This window comes from Battus philenor, unplaced genomic scaffold (assembly GCF_028537555.1).
Source record: "Battus philenor isolate CCGP_79_NKW_IND1 unplaced genomic scaffold, ilBatPhil1.0.hap1 SCAF_15, whole genome shotgun sequence".
In the NCBI taxonomy this organism is placed as follows: Eukaryota; Metazoa; Arthropoda; class Insecta; order Lepidoptera; family Papilionidae; genus Battus; species Battus philenor.
In genome coordinates, this window is record NW_027181677.1 from 6,125,582 (window position 1) to 6,147,340 (window position 21,759).

The 21,759-nt window shown below is 31.0% G+C and overlaps 1 protein-coding gene across 6 annotated transcripts in view; it reads left to right on the plus strand.

Annotated features, from left to right (window-relative positions):
- The window catches only part of Pde11 (Phosphodiesterase 11), a 206,302-nt gene that overhangs the window by 138,937 nt on the left and 45,606 nt on the right, over positions 1-21,759 (plus strand). For all 6 annotated transcript variants that reach the window (XM_068762042.1, XM_068762038.1, XM_068762043.1 and 3 more), the window contains one exon: positions 5,621-5,766. In XM_068762042.1, the coding sequence (XP_068618143.1) occupies positions 5,621-5,766 (146 nt within the window). The remainder of the gene's footprint in view (positions 1-5,620; positions 5,767-21,759) is intronic.

Here is a 21,759-nt window from a genome sequence, read left to right on the forward strand (position 1 = left end):
AACGATCGCTTTTTCAATATTATTTATATTACTTCATTTTGATTATGGAATAAACAACTATTAACAGAGTTCAGCATGATGAGCAAGAAGAGCCAAAAGTCTTTTAAGAATTCTCTTTATCTTCTTTATAGAAAATTTAAAAATTATGCTTCCATTTTTGGTTTCAATGAAATAGTTACTTTAGAATTACCATACAAATACATAATACGTAATGTTGTGTAAGGTTTAATTGCAATGTACACATCTTAACAGTTGTCATGGGCAAACAAATATGTTTCTTATTAATATAGTCATGTATGAACAACCATTGATGTACTAAGATAAGAAGGGCCGCCCGGTGCTATGAAATTAGGAATCCTTTAACTGAAATATAATTAGTAAAATTATACTTAGTAATATCTTTACGGATGTGCGTGTGTGCACTACTTATTCATAGCACTACCAGAACCGCTGTACCGCTTGATAGATAGATGTACCTGACGTGCAAGACAGCTTGTTCTAGTCGGACTACTTATTACAGTTAAAAATAATACTACACACTACTTCAGCTACTTGTCCAGTTGATTATTGTCTATTTTTCGTATCCATATAAATACTTACAGCAAATATTCTTTGATAATTAAGATTTTATAATGTATGTATATAAAAAATATAATGTTATGGGAAAATCGATTAATTATAATTGTAAGTTATTCTAACAAAACGTGTTGGACACATAATATTTTGCTTCGTCTCCTAGAAAATATCTTTATTGTAAGAACATATAAATAAGCTTGTTTGTGTAATCGGTAAGCTTGGAAATCGAACTGACGTTTGTAATTTAAACTTTGCCTAGGGTTCTACGGCAAAATAATGACTTTGCTGACATATGACTTAGAAAGCAATGATCGCCTGGAATAAATAATACATTATTCATATAATTTATACTAAATGGCATTATTTTTATTCATGTATCACAAGTAAAACATTAACAACGATTGAATTCAACGAAGAGCATATATTGCACACATGTTTAGGCTCCAAAGTAAGGCTTCTGTATTTAGTAAAAATATATCACTGCTCATAAACGGTGAAAGAAAGAATATTTAAGATAAAATAGATATAAGGTTTGTGAGGTTTCCACCTCGCTCAGGGTCCGCGTATTGGATTACGCCTCATAATTCTCTTTTAGATAAAAATAGCGTTACAACAAATGGTTAATGTTTCCAATATTAATAGATTAACAACAAGAATATGTCTACAGAAAATTTTGCTTATTTGTTAGCAATTGTGCTACATTTTCTTTTATTTAAAGTAACGTACCGGTTAACCTACTTGAACGCTGATCAGCAAGCAATGTAAGATGATTTTCAATCAACATATATACACGATGATTGTTTTTTATTGTTTTAAAGTTAAAAAAGGTGAATAACTTATTTGTCAATTAATGCATGTCTAAAAGTCAATTAAAGTAATAATAATATAGTAAGAAAAAACTTTTTAAAATTCGGGTTACAATTATTAAAATATTAACAATGCAGTTCTTCGAAGCTACTGGCCTGGCGCATTCAAATGGAAAAAATACTGTTCAATTAAATTTTAATTTCGGGTTGATCATTTTATATAATAGCTTGTCTTGTCTTGTCTTAGCATTCAAATATCTGAAACATTTGTACGTGCACACTTTTTGTGTATCGGGACAAATTTCTTTGACGTTTACTGCTCACGTAACAAAACAAACTTTTTTTTTGTAAAATATGGTTAATATCCGCAAATGCCTGCAATGAAAGTGGAATAAATTTTAAAATTCATTTTTAACGTCTAAATAAAACAAAATTTAAATTTATGTGCAGCTTTTAAAAAAATGTTCGAAATGCATATAATGGTTAGTTAATAAATAAAATTAATACTTTATACAGTAGTTTTTATAATATAATATACACTTTATTATAAGTTTCATATCTTTATCATCATTTCAGCCATTAGAGGTCTCCATAGATTTCCTATCGGACCGGTTGGAAGCGGTCTGCATTCAGCGTTAATAGAGATAAATTAGAAATAGTATATAAAAAAAGGTTTTTTTTAATAAATATTGCGTGTCCTTCATTCTATAATCCTTATACTATAGTTGCATTAACTTAATTTTTTTAATTATAAAATAATTACTCTCTCTTGTTTTATCAGTTCAAAATAAACGTCGTATATATTCTATTGACGTCACTTTATATGAACTTAATTTAATTAGGAAACCAAGTTGGAACATGACGCCAGTGTGTCGTTGCTACGATGCTTTGTTGTTTTGTTAAAGCTAGCATTATAGGATAGAGGTCATCGACCCTACACTAGATTTGTCTGGTTGAGTTTCAAGGGTTTATTGTTCGGAAAAGTAAATGAATACCACAGTGTAGGAGGACATTTACATTGTCCGTTTAAAACTTTTGTCTCGAAATTTAAAGCGCACCGAATTACATTTACAGACGGTAAGCTAAGTTGAATTTATTACGAGATAAAACTCGGATGAGAGGCACCGAGGTATAAATTTTTTTAAAATTAACACAATGATAAGGCCTGATTAAAATGTTTATGTCTAATAGTTATTACTATCTCTAACTTTTGAGTCTTTTTTATCCATTTATATTTCTGTTGAAATACGTTGGTGGTCTTTCGTCTGAAAAAATGAAACTGTTTTAGAGCCGCTGAATGAATATACACATACATACTTCAGTTTTACTTTCGGTGAACTCTGAGTCAAGTAGTGAACGTATTTCGGCTAAATTTATGATGATGATGATAGTGATTTTGCTAGAACACGCTTTTTAAACTCTTTACAGTAATATACAGTTAATATCTTTTATGAAGACAAATATGCGCAGGCTCTCGCGGTACTTTGAGGATCGCAAGGCCGTCAGAATTAAAGAAACGATCACGTTCGACCCGAATCGTTGTTAATTAATCATTTTGTGTATCAACAGTGTGGTAGACGTGGATAAATGGAGAAGGGAGATTAAACAAATGTTCGCCACTGAGGCGGTAGGACGCCGGAATGAGGGATTAAATCGGATAGCGCCGAAGAAACTGTTTTTATTCTAGAAAGTGTCGAGGCGTACAGTTCGACGATCTGATAGGTGATATGGCCAGTCCGTTACAGTATTGTGCGATAAATTATTTTGTATTTTAAAATACTACGCAGGCACTTCGTTATCCTCAATGAGACATCCGTCGTTTACATCTCTACTGAGGATCTTGATCCTCTTTGTAAAGTTTGTGGCGTCACCTGTTACTATCCTCGGTCATTTTAGTTTTACGTAAAGGCATATTTAAAACAGTCGGGCTAGTAAATTGATAAATCTCAAAAATTATTGCTGTTACAAACATTAAAACGAATCAAATAACCCTTTTTTAAGACATGTTAACATGTGATATGAATATTATAATTATAAAAATCAGTGAAAATTAAATAAGTTTTCGCAGTATTATCAAATTTTTTTTAGTGTGAACAACAGAGTAAATAAGATGCACAAAAGCAAATATTGTATGAACAAATTATCAATCGATTACGTAATAGGATAGTAAACTTTAATTAAAAATGGATATTCCCCTTAACCTCAAAGTTAGCTTATCCAAGATTATTTCCTGTTTGTTTAAATAATTCACATTTCGATCGCAAAATCGATCATGGCCGATAGATAATATTTACGTACGGTGTTAGCGATACCTTCCAGGCTTCACTGTGAAGCTCCTCGTCACGGAAATTAGTTCGGAAATCGCTCTTGTAACTAAGTTAGGTATTCTACGAAGGAAGGATTCGCTCCCTGCTCTATATACACATGGTATATGCACAAGCCAGTCACTTATTTACTGTTGTTTAATAAATGTTACGGATTTGTTTTCATAGATTTTACATTATCAAATTAATAAATGTCTGTTCTTTATTTAATTTATTGAAGCATATTTTGTTTAATACATCATTTTAATGTTGGGAATTGGTTAACATGAGATTCCTTCATAAATATTCAGTAGGACGGATAAGAGTACACATTGCGTCCTTCGAAAAACTTAACTACGTCGTCTGTACTCCTTGCGGGTGGATGCCCTATATCATGCTTGCCTGTTCGTAATATCCATTTCAAAAATCTAAAGCCCCCGGATCCATTTGATCTGCATCGAAATTGTTCAGACGTCTAGTTTTTATTTGTTTCTAAATTTGACAGTCAAAGCTTAGAATGACTGAAGTAAAGCTTTTCTCAACAGCAACGACATATCCATTATCCGTAACAGATTAAATAGAGTGAGCTCTATCTTTGACAACAATATTTTCGAACTGAAAAAGCTGTAACAGATTTCATGCTACGCTTTCTGACACTGCCTAAATGTGTAAAGTTTAATATCTTTTTTAACGCCTTTTTTGCATAAAATATAGTTTATATATATATATATAAGTATTTGACGAATTTACGCATTTTGGCTGATAGAAAAAGTTGTTTATGAGAGTTTTTATTTATGGGCGAAACTTATCACTTAGCATCATGCCCATCAATTACCGCAAAAGAACGAAATCATATATAAAATGATAATCATAATTTGTGATATTGATTTAATACAATTCTCGATACTTTTCTGTGGTACTTTTAAAATGTTATTTAAATTATTTAATTTCAAATTAGTCTATAAGTTTTGTAGATAATGTCCGCACACCATAATTATGTGGTGAACTTATTTAAATGTTATTTCTGAATGTACGTTAGAGTTATGGCACGGTGTTATTGTTCAGCCGTAGAGTTGCGGTTTTTATATGGTATGTTTCATTGTAATACAAACAAACAGAAAAAAACAAAATGGCTCTATTAATTTACCAGATGTCTGTGGAACTCAAAAGAGAATAATTGTTAGTAAAACTATGTGTTCTTCACCATCTAATTTCATATAAAAACTTATATTATGTTATAACAATAAAATTGAATGTTCTAGTGATCGTGACCGGAATGCGCTATTTAATTAACACACTCGTGTAAATTGGAGCGCCAATAAACCGTAGGCTCGCGCAACATGTCTCGATTACAATTTCTATTTAACGATGCGATAATTGTACAGCATCTGTTTTCAAACTCATCAAACTGTAAAATTAGATTTTTGTTACGTTTATTTTAATAAATGGTAATTGTTTATGGTTTTTTATGATTTCGTTGTATTCTACATTCCTTTACTATTAAATTATTATTACTATTTGTTATTTTATATATATTTTAACATTGTTACTGTTCAAGAGACGACCACGAAGCGGTAAGCAGACACTATGTAGGTAGGCGTTCCTCTAGGTGGACCATCTTAGTTAAGCTCGCGAGAAATCCTGCATGTAGGCAGTTCTAGACCAAGTAAGGAAAGGAATATAAATAATATTTAGCCACTTCCGCACATGCAGTAGTAGTTTTCCGCAAGGTAACGCCTGATTCCATTAAATAGCGCAAGACCAGTCATCGTATCAAACTTAGCTGATGTTATATGATGATGATGATGTTTTAGTATTATATTTGACTGCGGTTGACATTTTACAATTATTCATGTAAGAATTAGAGTTAAGGTTATTATTTTTACGACTCAAAATTATATTATTTATTTAATATTGTAAAATTATTTGCTTTAGGTAAAAGACATCTGCAATGAACTAGAGGTGCGGGTGCTGTGCCATAAGATTCTTCAAAATGTGTCAATTCTACTGGATGCAGACAGAGGGTCGTTGTTTCTCGTGCAGGGCGAGAGGGCGGCCTCACCTCACCCACAAAATGGCAGGTCAGTTAATATTAGATCCTTCGTATATTATCATATTTATTATAATTAATAACATTTTCGCACAGTTTATAAATATCATAACCCGAATCATGTTTTTTTAATACCTTTTAGTAGACTAAAACGTATATAAGAATACTCAACAGTAACGACAAATAAATGCTTTTATCCGAATACTTTTCTTTGGTTTTGTTTGACATCATATCATATTATTGATACACTATAGATACTATAACGCTAATTTATATAGAAATGGTTATGCGGTATTGGAACAACACGCCAAGATATGAAATAAACCTTTATTTCATATCTTGGCGTGTTTTGAAATTCCGTCAACACTGTAATTTAATCTCAATACGAAAATGTTTACTAAAATTGTTTCTTTATTCTAAATTTAAATTTAGATGTTTTGTGATTATTTAATTTACTTTTAACTATAAACTTCTTCCGCCGTATGCCAAACCTAATGCTTATATTAAAAATAAATATTTAAGAACAATTTTAAAATATGAGTCTAAAAACACAAGAATAACAAATTAACTGTTGATTCACTTACAAATTTTAGGTACTTTGATAATTTTTAACAATTAAAAGAGATAGAAAGAGAGAACCTCGATGTATCGAAAATTACAAATTTATTTACATAATTTATTCTTGCAATAAGTAGTCATAATGGAACTTAAAAACTGTTACATTCTGATGTCGTTACTATTTAATTATTTTTTAATGTACTTATTTGAAGTAATGAATGAATATTTTATAAAAAAGAAACATTTCATCGATGCGAAAAATCGTGAATAATTTGTACTTGACTGCAAGTTGGTGGATCGTAATCGGGATTTATTGCGGCGGGAACTAGTTTACAGTCGCTCTCTAGATGCATTAGAGGTGATTTCATTTCCTCCCCGACGCTTCATCGCCGATAGGAGCCCGCAGAATTTATACGCGGGGATTTATCCAATGGCTACAGGTGTGTGCATTAATTATATAACGTGAGAAGTTATGACTAATTGTACATTACACGTACACTTTAACATTCTAAATTATATAATTTATCCAATTTTCTGTTTGAATTTTGATACGAGTAGATTTAATATAATGTATCAAATATCATAGCTGGATATAATTAGCCATCTACTACATTTAATTTTGAAAGACACCGTAATTTAGACTGTAGTTTTTGAGCGTTAATAATGTAGTGAATATTATTATTAGCCGGCCCAGTCCTTTAACCAATCAAATCGTTCCTTAATAGTAAATTAAGTTCACGGTGACCAGAAGCAACAGTTGTTCGTTGAACGATTTAAATGGAACGAACTATAGTAAAAAGTAAACGAAAACTTTCAAAATTTTACAATTCAAAAAATCGTCATAATCTTACCTTCAAGTGAACACTTTAATCTTTTGTAATTACTATTGCCATTTCAGAAAAAAAGAAATTCATTCTTTACCTTATGTACCAATAGATTCATGGGGGCAAACGTTACATATGTTACTACCAATCTTAAAAACAACATTACTGGTATTACATAGATGCTGATATATATTCAAGTATATAATATACCACAAAACTGTCAAAGACTGGAGATCTCTATCGAGTTATTTTTAATTTAATAAGTTATTATTGAATTTTTTTTTCTTTTGCATATTACCTAAAGTTTGCAAATTTATTACTAAGTGTAATTCAAAGAGCTGATAATTTTGATTCTAATGCAAAAAATACTATTTTTAAAAAATGTTATAGACGAACATTTTCTTTTCTATAATCATTCAAGTGTTTTTCCATTTTATAATCTTAAATAAGTCACGCTTACTTTCATTTGAAAACAAAAAACTTACTTTCATTTTAGAATTAAAAGTTATATTAACATAATTATGATTGCTAGAGCGGAATTGTCGAAAAAACCCAGTCAACTTTGAATTATTTGTTATAATCTCTGTTCAAAATAAATTTAACGTATCCCCACGTGGTAATAAAATTCGATGTACTCAAATGTTATATGGATATAATTGTACCTACATGAAAAAGTTGAGACCATAAACTGTAAAAAAAGTATTTTATAGATAAGGTTCTAATTTTCATAGTAAAGTTACTTTTAGCAGTCATACAACAAATCAACTAAAATAAAACAGCGTTGATTTTCCATTCCTTGGCTTCAATCTCTTGTAATGTCGATCACGGACATTATCGTTTGCCGAACATTCCAGGCTTTGTAATGGCGAAAATTCGCTCCGATGATCGTAATGTAAACGTTTTATTTTTATCGTTTATTTTTATTAGACCACTCGTTACGTTTAGATCTACAATATTATGAAATATTTAAAAACTCATTACGTGTAGAGAAATTAACCAAGTATTATTATTAATAAATAGATAACAAAATCCGTAATGTCCATCTTTCTTATGAAAACATACCTATTTTTAATACAGCTAATGTTGGTAGGCTTTATCACATTTGTTTAGCAAAGAAAACGATATTTGTACACTTTAATGAAAAAATAAACTTTCGATGTGGAAGCTTTAATATATGTACAAAAAATGCTCACACACTTTACTAAGTAGAAGTTATGACCGCATTTAACGAGCCCCTGACTTTAAATGAGCATACTTCCTCGTTACCAGTGGCGTCGGACTGCGTCTTTACATTCCCAACACGTGACTTTCATGTTTGTCTGCAATAACGTTAGTCTGGCGTGGAAATGGCCTAAGTTATTTAGTCTCCAAACTTTTCGTAAATATTGCAGAGACAAACTTATAAAAACGCAGACTGAAAAGTTTTTAATATGTAGGATGATTGGTTATAGTTGTAAAAGTTTAAAAGGGGTGAATGTATAGCTTTAAAGCTTCTGCACCACGTATATTTCTAATAGACCTTTATGAAGTGATCACATTGAAATATGTTACGTTCATTTATTTTTCCTAAAGAAATGCAATACACCTGTAAATTTGTAAATTGATAGTACGAAGTGTGTAGTAATAGATAGTAAGAAGTAATTAATTTTAATATGTTCTCATCTGTACTTTGAAAGCTTTTTTTCTATTATATTATCATTAAATTTTTTATTATTTCTGAAAATATTGATTTTTAGATAGAATGCACCATATATTAATTAACTGCAAATCAGCTATGCATTCAAACCTATAAAGCAATCGTATAAACAATCAACCTTTATGTTCCTTGATTTGTTGTTTACTTATTAAACTTATTATATAACCGACAAGTCCACAACTATTTACGTTTCAAAATATTTTAATATACTAGTGTCTTTAGTTGTCTATGTTTAAAAAAAATCTTGTTAGGTTCAAACGTCTCATGCGACTGCGAGCTAGACGTATATTTCAACTAATTCAGAATAAATTCAGTGCAAGTTAGACCCTGGTACAGATGCAACGAAGGCCTTTTCATTGTCCTACAGCCATCATCACTAAAATAAGTATTTAAATCAAGCAAGCGTCTAGACACAATGTAAATGCCTCCACCTATAAAACAATCCCTCCATAGACATTAAACGACGCGCCGTCCTGTGACTGTAACCCAGGGAAAGATTAAACTACTTTGCTGCCAGACGAGATCACACAATTATTATTCGCGAGAACAGTGGATACACGCGATATTGCCACGCACTGGGCAAGTTTACCTTGTAATATTAAATAGTAATGAAAATGATGACTTGAAAATAACACAATATAATAATCCTCTTGTGAATTAAAGTCGCGTTTTAAATTTGTATCGCATGTTAAGCAGAGCTAACTACCCGTAAATAAGAGGTAGTACCTATAGATAGGGTCACCAATAACTTTGTAGAGCTTTTTTTCTGTTTGTTTTCTCTGCATATCAATATACTACGCTGCGATCATGAACCCACGTGTCAAGCGTGGCAATTTTGGTAAATATCTCGCCCCTAGGTATCTTTAGGGGAAGTTTATGCCTTGCAGTAGGCGTTGATGGGATGCACCGACAACACAGATAGTTATTAAATAAAGGGTTTACATTAAGTCTCATCAGTATTGTGGAAACTGTAAATTTTACACTTGGTAATATACAACAAGAAAAAAGTTTCAGATTTCTAATGTTTCCTTGAAGTACTTAATAATGCTGAAGTATTTTCAATAAATCAGGACCTCAGCACCTAATCACATGATAATATTTTGCAATTGGTTTACACAAAAAGTACAAATATATTTTCATATTTATAATATGTTTTTTTTATTAATTAATTGTTATATCCGAATAATTCAATATTTGCTTTATTTTAAATTCAAACAGACAAGTACAGAAACTTATGTACAAATTTTATATCCAACTTTTAAGTAAATACTGTACCGTATATATCCTTCACTTATATAACATTGTATTCTGGGCATAGAACAGGTGACCTACGATGGCAAGTCCCAGTCCTCTACAACTGGGCTACCAATGCTCGCACATATGCATATATGTACATATGATTTTATTATAAATGTAATTTTGGGTAATTTGGGTTATTTCACACTTTCTTTTACATTTTTAAACATTTGAAATATTTACGAGCTTAATAGAACACTCTCTCTATTGGTCCTAACAATTATAACTGTTTCTATAACGCATTTTTTGTACCTAATAAAGATAATCATTGCGATAATAAAAATAATCGAGACGAGATTTATAAATTTATTTAAAGTGCAAAATTGTTGACTAGTTCTAAATTATTATAAACGTACGAATTTTTTTTATTCAAATTTTCTCCATATATGACAGAGAAATAAATATGATGAAATAAAAACATCTTATTTTCCAAAAAAAAAATACCGCTAAACTAACCTGTAGATTTTTAATTAATTTCAAGTGTTAATATATTTGATATTTCTTGTTATTTGCAAATTAAAAGGACTATTTATAATCAATTACCAAGGAAATGAAATGTATTGTCGAACTAACTATAATTGTATAAACATTATAAGCCAAAAAGTACACTTTTAGACTGATATAGATTATTCTGGTAACCACTGGAACGAATGGAAATATTAATAAATATTTTTATACACGTCATTTTTCTGGCTTTTCGAAATTCTTCTAATAAGGCAAGGCAATGTGGACGCTCTACCGCAATCATATTAAATTTTAAGCGTACCTTTGTAGATTTTCAATTACAATTCGGGTCGTGTTATCTGTGTATTGCTGAGCATTTTATAGTATATAATATTACAGAGGCTTCCACTATATTTAGATTGTCCCTTTTAAAATCCATTTGAATATGTCATCGTCCTTGATTTTGAACTACAAAATTCTGAATAACGCAATGTTTGCTTCTGTAACCTTCAGATTAATTATGCTACGGCACCTTCAAATTTAAATCGAAATATATGCACAATTGTTGTCGGTTTGAACACGCATGTTTGTATAATTACGTATATATATGAGTTTTGTTTTTTTTTTGTTACCGATCATTTTTATTATTTTGTTTAAATTTCTACATATCGTCATTAGCAATATAATATTTACTTAAAAATTTGTTGCTATACATTTTATCTGATATAAATAACGCATATTTTCATTATAATTTGGCTACTGAGGTAAAAAAAAAAGTAGAAAAAGTCCAGACATTAGGCAATAGTCGGAAAATGACATGTATGCCCAGCTGTTTATTTACGATCCATTTAATTAATTCAACGAAGAAGAATGAACTTAAAGATTATTCACATACAATAACGTAAACATGCCAAAATAAATTTGTAGATTTGTTTTTATTTCAAAACAATTTATTTAATAAAGTGGGGACTGTCCGAACTCATTTGGCGAGGTACGAACAAATTTACTGTCGTTGCAAAGACACCGGCTGCCACGACCTCGCTGTGCTCATATTATTTTCCCAACGGCTATCTCATAAATTGTGAACACGTGCATGCAAACACAATACGCGTTGCTGTTGTTTTTAGTAATTATTTATTGTTATATTAAATCTTATGGTTAGTCAATACTAACCGGCTTCCGAATTACATCACAACATTTTTTTTTAAATGAATGAATGAAAAGGGACCTCGGGTACATTAATCGAGAGCCACAAATAACAATGTAAGTGTAGTAGTATATAATAGTGTTTAAGTAGTGCCCATAATTTCATCAAATCATTTTGTCTACAGAAGAAGAGTTCAGCATCTGTTTTCTTACACTTCTCGTCAACGTTATAACGAGGATAGTAAAAAAGAAGTGTTTAAAGGCACATCTTAGGAACTGATACAACGCGCCTCTTACTTTCGTAATTTTACGGTCTTTCCAGATCCTTGATATCTTTTCCATGCATCGTTTGATTCCCTCCGAGCCCTCTGCATCTAAGAAGCGTTATCTAAATTATATATTTGTCAATATCACCCGCCAGTTGAAACAATTGTAGTTGATGGCGTAATTTCTATGTCCACAACCTTCACCTTGGTTTTCACTTTATTGAGGTTTAGACAAAACTGTGGAGTTATTGTTTTAACTTGACACGATAATACTGTAACAAGGTTTTAGTCCATAAGACATCGTGTTAATTTATATGGTTTTCATAACTTTTGATATAAAATATCACGGCTCTCAATGTCACAGACTTGATGAAGACTTGATTAAATTAACAAAATGCGACACTTTCACTATGGCTACTGTTGTTTTTAGTTTAAAAAGTATTTTAATTAACATCTTTTCCGTTACTAATAATAAGCATTATTTATTTAAATGTTACTTTCTCTTCGGTAGCATTCTATTTATCAAAAATAACTTGTTAAAAGTTAGAAAATTATATGATGGACAAAATATTATAAAACAGTTATTTGGCTATCTGTCATCAATAGGCGGATTGTCTGTTTGTATAAATCTAGTAATTTCTTCATGAATATCTTGCTAGGAATTGTAATGAAATAATTTACACGATATTTACGTTTTGAACCAAAGCTATGGAGATTTTTCTGTTTGAACATAAGTAAGGATAGAAAGGAAATGAGTAGGCTAAAAATAGAATTACACGACTCCACATCCGGCGTAAGAAAAAAACAAACTTCGCCTGGGGTAATACAAAATCAGTCGAGTGTACCAATATCTCTTCCGATATAGTGCTGTCACATAAAAAATTGAAAGTTGTGTGTTTGTAATGTTTTGCCTTTCGGTCCATGTAGCATTTTTAAAATGATTGCCAAACATGTCTATGATACTCTTACATTTTGTTTTGGATGTATATTTTTTACGTATAATACGCCCGATACTATTTTGCCCAGGATCAATACCTGAACTTTAAGATAAAAATGGGTAATTAAGAAAATATAAAACTGTAGTAGTGTAAATTCTTCCTGTTTATTTTGCAGTTTACAAAGTTGATATTTGTTTGATATAGTCTACGCCGTACATTATTCTTTTATTCCCGAAACCGTTGACAGTTAGACAAATCTCAAAGAGTCTGAAGCATTTCTTCATCGTCAACATTTCAGCCGTAGGACCTTCGCGGCTGTACATATGCTTCCTCATTGGTTTTAAATAGGACCAGTTGGAAGCGTCATGGGTCTCTTGGCGACTTTAATAACGTCGTCTATCCACCTTGTGGAAGGATTTTATACGTTGTGATTCTCGGTCCGTGGTCTTACCCCCAGAACCTTATGGTTCGTCAGCAATACGTTGGGCGCTATATGGCATGCGCACTTACACTCCAAATTACCTATCCGCTGGACTTTCATAGATCTACTCATCCGGATTAGAATTCTTAGAGAAATAGCGAGTGTAGACCTCTCCATGGATCGTTGGACGACTCTTAGAAGCTCGAAGCTTGCTAGCGACGCCCTAAACAAAAGACCATTGAAACATTTATCCAACGAGAAGTGATCACATTTTGTGATACTATTTTTTACACAGTCATTTACATTTCGAGGCTATCATCAAATAATTTTTTAGAACGGTAATTAATTGTATTTGCTATGGTGCCCTCAAATTTGACTATAAGTAACGGTGTACTGTTTAGCAGCTAACAAAGGCAATGCGATGGCACCGAAAAGAATTGCTATTTTATTTGTCTTAGGTTATATATCAGTCTTACAATATTTTATTGAATATAACATAAAACAAATGTATTTCTGTAATTTTCAAATACATTAAATACATTAATTTCCTTTTATTAAAATTTTACTTTGGACATTATTTTTTTAAGGACCGTCAATTAGTTTCATTTATTCACCCTTTTTTTTTATTAAAAAAAAGTTGATCGAGATTTCCAGTATCGCTAGAGGAATATACCCCTCATTTAGAAATTTCCTGCCCGACACGGACCACAAGCAATTTACTAAACTAAGCGCACTCGTAAATTAGATTATGGAAGGAAGTTACTCGTGTCCACCTAATTCTATTTTGTCCTTTCTAAAAGCATGACCCCTGACCTATTGCCTCAGAGACGTTTAATAGAAAACGCCTTTTTCACTTCCGTGCCTCCCGTTCTTTTTAATATGTATGCTTTTATTGATTTGCAGTGAAATAAGTTGCGTGAAGCACCATCTGATACATTTTAATGCCGCTGCAGTGTAGCTTGTGTTAGTAAATATAAGCAACAATTTTTTCAACAAGTTTTTTTTTTATAGTTATTCCTTAAAAATCCAATTCTTTATTGTCTATTAATGTTCGATACAAGTTTAAAAAATATGGTTATCTTTCTAGCGATAGTTTTATTTATTTTAAATAAGCAAAACTGCGATTGGCGCAAAACATACGTTTACAAATATGTTTATTTTATTGTAAGCTTACACAGCCCTGTTCATAGTAATGCTAGCTTATATCTAAACTTTTATTATGAATAAAAAAGAAATTTGATATTAAACTGGTTTCTAAATAATAATAAGATACAAACATGTTAAATTAAGTACAGGAAAAATTTTATACTTTCGTTACATTCTAATTGTGTAGAATAGAAAATGAAAGGTAAATAAGTTCTGTGAAAAATGTAAATGTATTTCTATATCAATCTTTTCAACCTGAGTTGACATAGTTATAAACTTTTTAAAAAAGCATTTATGCTACATTTTGTTGCGAGTAATTTGGTTGATATTTTATCTTAATTTTTCTCGCAAAATCGCCAATGTACACCGATAAAAAACAAAGAAAGAAGGAAGTAAGGGATCTGAAAATTACTCCATAAGCACACAAGCTTAGCTTCGCTCGGAATTGTGTTCTGGACCCTATAAGAGTTGGTGTTATTATTCTTCGCTGTAGCCAAAATAGCTAAGAAACCAGGAAAACGGTTTGCAGAGGCTTGTTTCTAAGAAATCACTCGAACAGGTATCGAACCTTTTTATCGAACATGTACCTGTTAGCTAATTCTTTAATTCCGAGAGGAAGTTATGTGATATCATATTGTTTGGCAGAAAATTTTACTACTAAACAAAAAGAAATACTGACTGACGTTTTGTATGACTGTAAGTAAATAAAAGAAAGAAAGAGTACTATCAAGCAGCAATTCATTACTATTATAATTGGTAGAAATAAAATTACTTGCAGCGAGGTATTCTTCCAATCTATCTTGGAACCAGAGCATCTATAAAAATTTAATCGTAATTTTATCAAATAAAACAATGATTATTTAATATTTGAACACACTCACTTGTAACACGCCATCCACAAGTTGCTCAAGAGAACGTGTACTTCGCAAAATAAGTTAAATTCAAAATACCTGTTTGCAAAATACGGCAAATTAAATTTTCAGGACAACATAAATCCGCAATACGACAACTAAAGTTACAATGTGATACCAGCAAGTTTAACAAATTAAAAGGCAATACCGAAGTAGCGAGATAAAGATATATAGAAGCATCTGTCCGACCTCAGGCGCCCTTTGTTTGATCCCCTGTAGCCTTGGCGATGTCCTTAAGACATTGTATTTTGGTATCGCATTCAAAGGATTGTATTTATTTATCATATTTTCGAAGTGATTTAAAACGTCTTGGGTATTTTGATTTTGTTCATTGCGTTAACACTTTCATAACTAAATACATAACGAATTTTATGTTACGATATATTTTATGTATAATACATTAAAATTTGTTTTACTATTTTAAAAAAACAATACGATTTTTTATGGCGCCAAAGTCTATAAATTCAAAATGTTTCCGACAACGGCGATATTAACGTTGAAATATTTTTGTAAAGGCATAGTGCTTTCTTTGAAACTATGTATTTTAATATACTTGCGGCGTTTGAATCATGATTATTTAACATAAGCTAAAATATTCTGAATCTACAGTCATAAACTAACCGAACCGACACATACATTATTGTAATGGTCAAATGGAGTGTGTAACCGAAGATAGATAGCCCTGCGAGAGCCTCTTGTCTGCCCTTTATCCAATATGTAAGGTAAATTACGTACGATTAGTTAAGTGACTCGGACCAATGCCAAATAACCGGTAATAGGCAAGAACATTGTGAACCAAACTGCATGTTGATTATGTGAAGCTCAAGAATCAATATAATGAAATATTTTTAATAATGTGAGATACTTGATACTTATAATAAACTTTTACAACAAGCTAAGAACCTTATGAAAATAAAATAAAATTCAAAAATTATTTATTCAACATACGATCAACAACATTTCTTTTTAACGTCAAGTCTACTATGATTTGGGATAATAAATAAATCAAAGCTAAGAGCAAATGAAAGAAGCTCTGAGAAACTAAATAAAAAAAGGAAATTAAATTACATATTTAGTAAACATTAAAATAGCCTGGAGTTGGATACATCAACCCTAAGGTGTATCTTTTATAAAGACGTTTACAGTGTAGTGACCCTTAGTACAAGAAACTTCTTCGACATTTTTAAAAAAATCCAGCAATAGAAAGCTTTCAGGTCATTATTTGGAACTAAAAAAAGCGCACATATTACACATAAAAAGATTCACTAACTCATTATCGTTAAAAAGATTAACAAACATGAAGTCAATTCAATTATTATATGCAAGTGTAACAGTAACAGTGTACAGAGTGTACAAAATTCCAACTTTATAATTTCTTAGATTAAATTATGAAAAAGGTAAATATAACTCTTAAACACTTAGATACGTTTACGACTGGCCAGTAGCACTTGCACTTTATAAAAAACTTTTTCTTTGAATTTTCTTTTTTTGATTATAGCTAAGAAATTTAACATATCAACTGCTTTAACCTTTTAAATTTTGGTGAATATTATTTTTTGGCACTTTTTTGGGTCATTAACATTCACTATTTTTTAAAAATTTCATTACGTAATTTGTCTATGTGAAATCGCAAATATATTTTCTCTGCATTTGTACTTTGCTAGCACTTTGTTAACAAAATCATTGGTAAAATAGTAGAGATAAGCGAAAGACAATTGATCTTATGAAAATGTATAAAACACATTATTAATTTAAAGAAAAATGTTTTTTGATAGTCTCGCTTCAGACAGAGGCGCGCAATTTTAATCTATATAATTGAAGCGTGCACTTGCATTCGTTAGCGTATCTAATATTTCAATTTCATTTCTTTAGAAGATTTACATTTTTAGGATCATTTAAATAATTTCAATTTACATTTTTTAACTTGCATTTCTACTTTTAACTACAAAAGCTACCAGTATATTTTCACGTTGTTGTAAACTATTGTGCTTAATTGATTTCTAATTTCATACATAAAACAACACAAGATAAAAGCACTACTTAGTGTGATCTGAAATTACATACAGTAGTCCTAATGTTAGATAATTATTTCTTAATTTTAAGTTCAGAGTGAAACAGTTATTCAATTCAATATTCAAATAGTATTTATAAATTAGTGTCTAAAGAAACAGGGCGTGTTCTATAGGTTACTGGCATGGCCCGCCATTAATCATATTGTAATATAATAACCTACGTAACGCCTTATTTGCATTTATCAACTTGAAATAAAAGTTCTTCATGGTGACGCTTAAAGTTTCAATGGAATAACATAAAAAGCACACCTGGGTGATATTTAATATATAATGATAATAGAGGTATATATAACAGACAGTAATAGAGGATATAAAAGTACATAGAAGACTTTTAACCGAAGACGGACAAACAGGTTAAGACGTCGATAACTTGTGGCCATTATTTCGATATATTGTTATTTTAAACTAACTGCCTTGACGACCTTCGTACTGACAAAAGTTATTGGCAGACCGAGTCCAATAAAATATATGTAAATCGATATCATTTCTATGAATTATCTACTGCCTCCTAAAAACGATTACTTATAAAAATAAGTTTTCCGATTCGCACACTGTAAGGTTTAAAAGTGATTATATTTTCATTGTAACATTTTACAGTCGTCGTCGTCTCAGCCCGTTGGCGTCCCCTAAAGATATAGGATATACCGTAATCGCCACGCTTGGCAGGTGGTTTGGCAATCGCAGTGTGGTATTATGGTACGCTGAGTATGCTACTGCCCATCCTCTGGAAATATATTTGTAAGCAGTGGTAATACTGTATAATAAATACATTACATACTACTGAAGAATTATCTAAGATTGTATTCGGAATCGAACCTGCGACCTACGTTCTTAAATCTCAACCGTCCACTGCTGGGCTACGATTGCTGATACTTTACTATACTCGAAATTGTTTTGTTTCATCGTTCCTTTTTCTCATTTTCATATCTCGTTTCCATTCATATACGCCATAATGCTTTTTCTCAGTTTACTTCATTGTGTTTTTGACGTCTAATATTTGACAGGTGTTTTAATTCCTCTATGATTTGTATAAAAGAATAAAGGTGTCTTTTATTCTTTTTTACAATTTAACTGATTAATCTCCTCGTAGATAAAAGTTAACTGGGCTATATTTATGTATATATATATACTTATATTTTAAATATATATATATATATATATATATATATATATATATATATATATATTTTAAAACAAAAGTCGAGCTATGTATAGCTTACAATTATTATGACAGTATATTCTCTAACTAGGATAGTACACATATAGTCGCTACGCTGGTATACCGCGGTAGATTGCCTTTAGCAAATGAAGCATCTCGCCGAGAAATAAATGTACAATATAAATTTTAGTAACGAAGAACTACTGAAGTAAAGAAAGCGCATGACTTTGAAATAAAATAAACTTCGTTGTTCTGTTTTTCATCTAATTATGTGAATAATTTGAAATTAAAGGATTACTCGTTATTGTCATTTATATTATACATTTTATCCAAAATGTTCATTTAAAATTTATTTGGAACATCGTTTACAAGGACAAGTCTTCAATTATTACACAGCCTAAAGGCAAACAAGTGATAAGCTTTAATGTGTAAGAGACGTTAACATTGCTTAGAAGCCGTTATTAAAATAAACTGTGTTTCGAGGTTTATGCAATTAACATTACTAAAATTTAGTATACACCAGAGTCAATAATTTTTATTTTAAAATTATTTTCACATTACATGTTTCATTATCATCGTTTCCGCAGTCCACTTATGGATATAGGCCTCCCCCATAGTTTTCAAATAAGACTGGTTGAAAGCTGCTTGCCTCTAGCGTCTTTCGATGACTTTTACAAGTTCGTCTGCTCATGGTGTGGACGTCCAATGCTGCCCTTGCTGGTTCGTAGTCTCCTCTCCAGAATCTTAAAGCCCCAGTAGCTCCATGCACTATGTGAACGGCCCACTTGAACTTACCAATGCTGGGCTATGTTATACTGGGGTATGTATCGTTCTTGTTTATTGCAACAAAACTAACCTCAAAACCTTAAAAAAATGTTTTCATCATTTTTAGATTTAAAACATTTGACGCAAATTTACAATCAATATTATGTACTTATTAAACATGCGCTCTGTAATTTTAAACTATTTTTAGAAATGTGTTTTTCATTTATTTGTTACGTAATTGTAAAAGGCGCAAGTCACTTTGTATACAATGTAATTTTGTGAAGAAAATTTGACTAACAATGCGCACGTCAAACTTTATTTCTTAAATTGCCAGTCGCGTTTGACTTTCATGCCTTTAATTAACAGCGTTGTTATTTGCCTCTCTCTGGATTAACATTTGACTTTGTTCCTAATTACGCAATTTGTAGTTCAAATGCGACGCCGCATTTAAAATACATACTTCTAAAGTAAATATATAATCTTACTTTTGTTGCTAAGTAAAAATTACTATCATACACATATAATTTATATTACTTGCCTAAAGGAACGGTTGGCAAAGGAAAATTTCGCCAACGAGTGGCGAAGATGCATCAACACAACAAAATTGCATTGCTCTTTTTGTGCAATCACGTTCTTACGTATTGTCAGGAAAGTTTTGCAGCTTTGATACTGAGAATGTTTTGCCTTCGAAACTTTATTTCAAGACAACCGTTTTTATAAATTTATTTTAAATTCGTACATTGAAAATTTGGCGGGCCTGTTGCAAACCGATAGAAAGAAAATAGTAATTGTTTCAGAGCGACAATTTATCTATAGTTTTAATAACGTAATATTGAACAACGATTACGTACAAAGAATTATTTTCTGTTTCGTACACTACAAGAATTCTATTGTTATTATATTTTTGTTAAGTAAACGAGATTTTGTCTTACATACTGCACACACTTTTTTGATTTCAATTGACGTACGGGAGCTAGGTACAAATACGTTTTAATCAACTCTTTGGTTTGTATGTGGAAAGTGTAGGTTTAATAACTTCTCTAGAATTTTTTATGTGTCCGTAGGAACCTTGTTCAAAAAAAAATATGATAAATGAAATTGTCGATAGGTCAAGACAATCTCTAATTTCAGATTTTTAACAATTAATTGCAATCATTTGTCCATTATTTTTTACAGTTTTATTTCTTAGGCAGCCGATATTATCTTTTGACTATAGGCCTTCCACATAGATTGAAGCGATTAAAAATAAAAAAGTTATTGATACAGTGAATGTTCCATGGCATGGTTGCATTAAAACAATCTATCTTAATGGAATGTGCTTGGAGGAAGGAAAAATCCGGGGTCTATATCATTCCATGTAACCGCATACGTAGGCGACGCTCATCGCCCTGATTTTATTAAACGTACTGTTCTTGCTATTTTCCGATTGGGAAATTCCCCAGTACAGCGGGAATTTGATTTTGTACCCGTCCACTATCGCCTCCGATCCTCGCCTTATCTCTGCCTAGAAATAATTCCATCGGTTTTTTTAATTTCTAACGATTCAAACTATGTATTATATGTCCCTCCAGCAGTATTAATAGTTAAATTAGTGTAATAAATAATATTCTTATTATATTGAATCTCATTAATTAGTGTCATATGAAAATAGCGAATGAAATGTACGTTATAAGCGTGCATTTTCTATTATCATCGTTCAATTTATTATCTCATCTTTTAATTTATTAATGATCGAAGATAATGATGTGATAAATAACTAATTTTTTTGTAATATATGTGAAAATTTAATTGTATTTTGTATATTGTCTGCTGATAAAATGCAAATAATTGCAAATAAATTGCGTAATATCATAGTTTAGTTGTAATTTCATTGCGGAAAAATACACGTAGAGGACGGCATAAACAAATCGCTACGTATCTGTCTGATCTGATCTATCGGTATGTTATTTAATAACGAATAAGTGACAATTTTTTATATACAACATTTAAATACATCCATTTGTAACATCAGCGTTGTAGTACGGGTTAGACTGTAGTGAAGTACGTGCTGGCTATATAGCCAGGGGTTTTTATTGGTACCTTTTTATCATTCCTGTATTACTTTTGAACTGAGCCAACTATAATCTTTTTTATTTTTTCTTTATTTGTTCATCCTATATTTTGAATCACCAGTTTAGTTTGCTCACTCCATATTGTTTTGTTTTTCCGCAATTAGATCTCAGGTCCGTATATGACTAAGATTTGAATCGATGTTAAACTTTTATCACCTTTGTTATATGAATGAAGATTGTTAAACTGTTTGTGAAATCCTCTAAAGCCTAAAGTCGACTTTGCAACTATTCAGCTACTTGTCCTTTTCAGCCGATAGAAGTCAACTTCAAG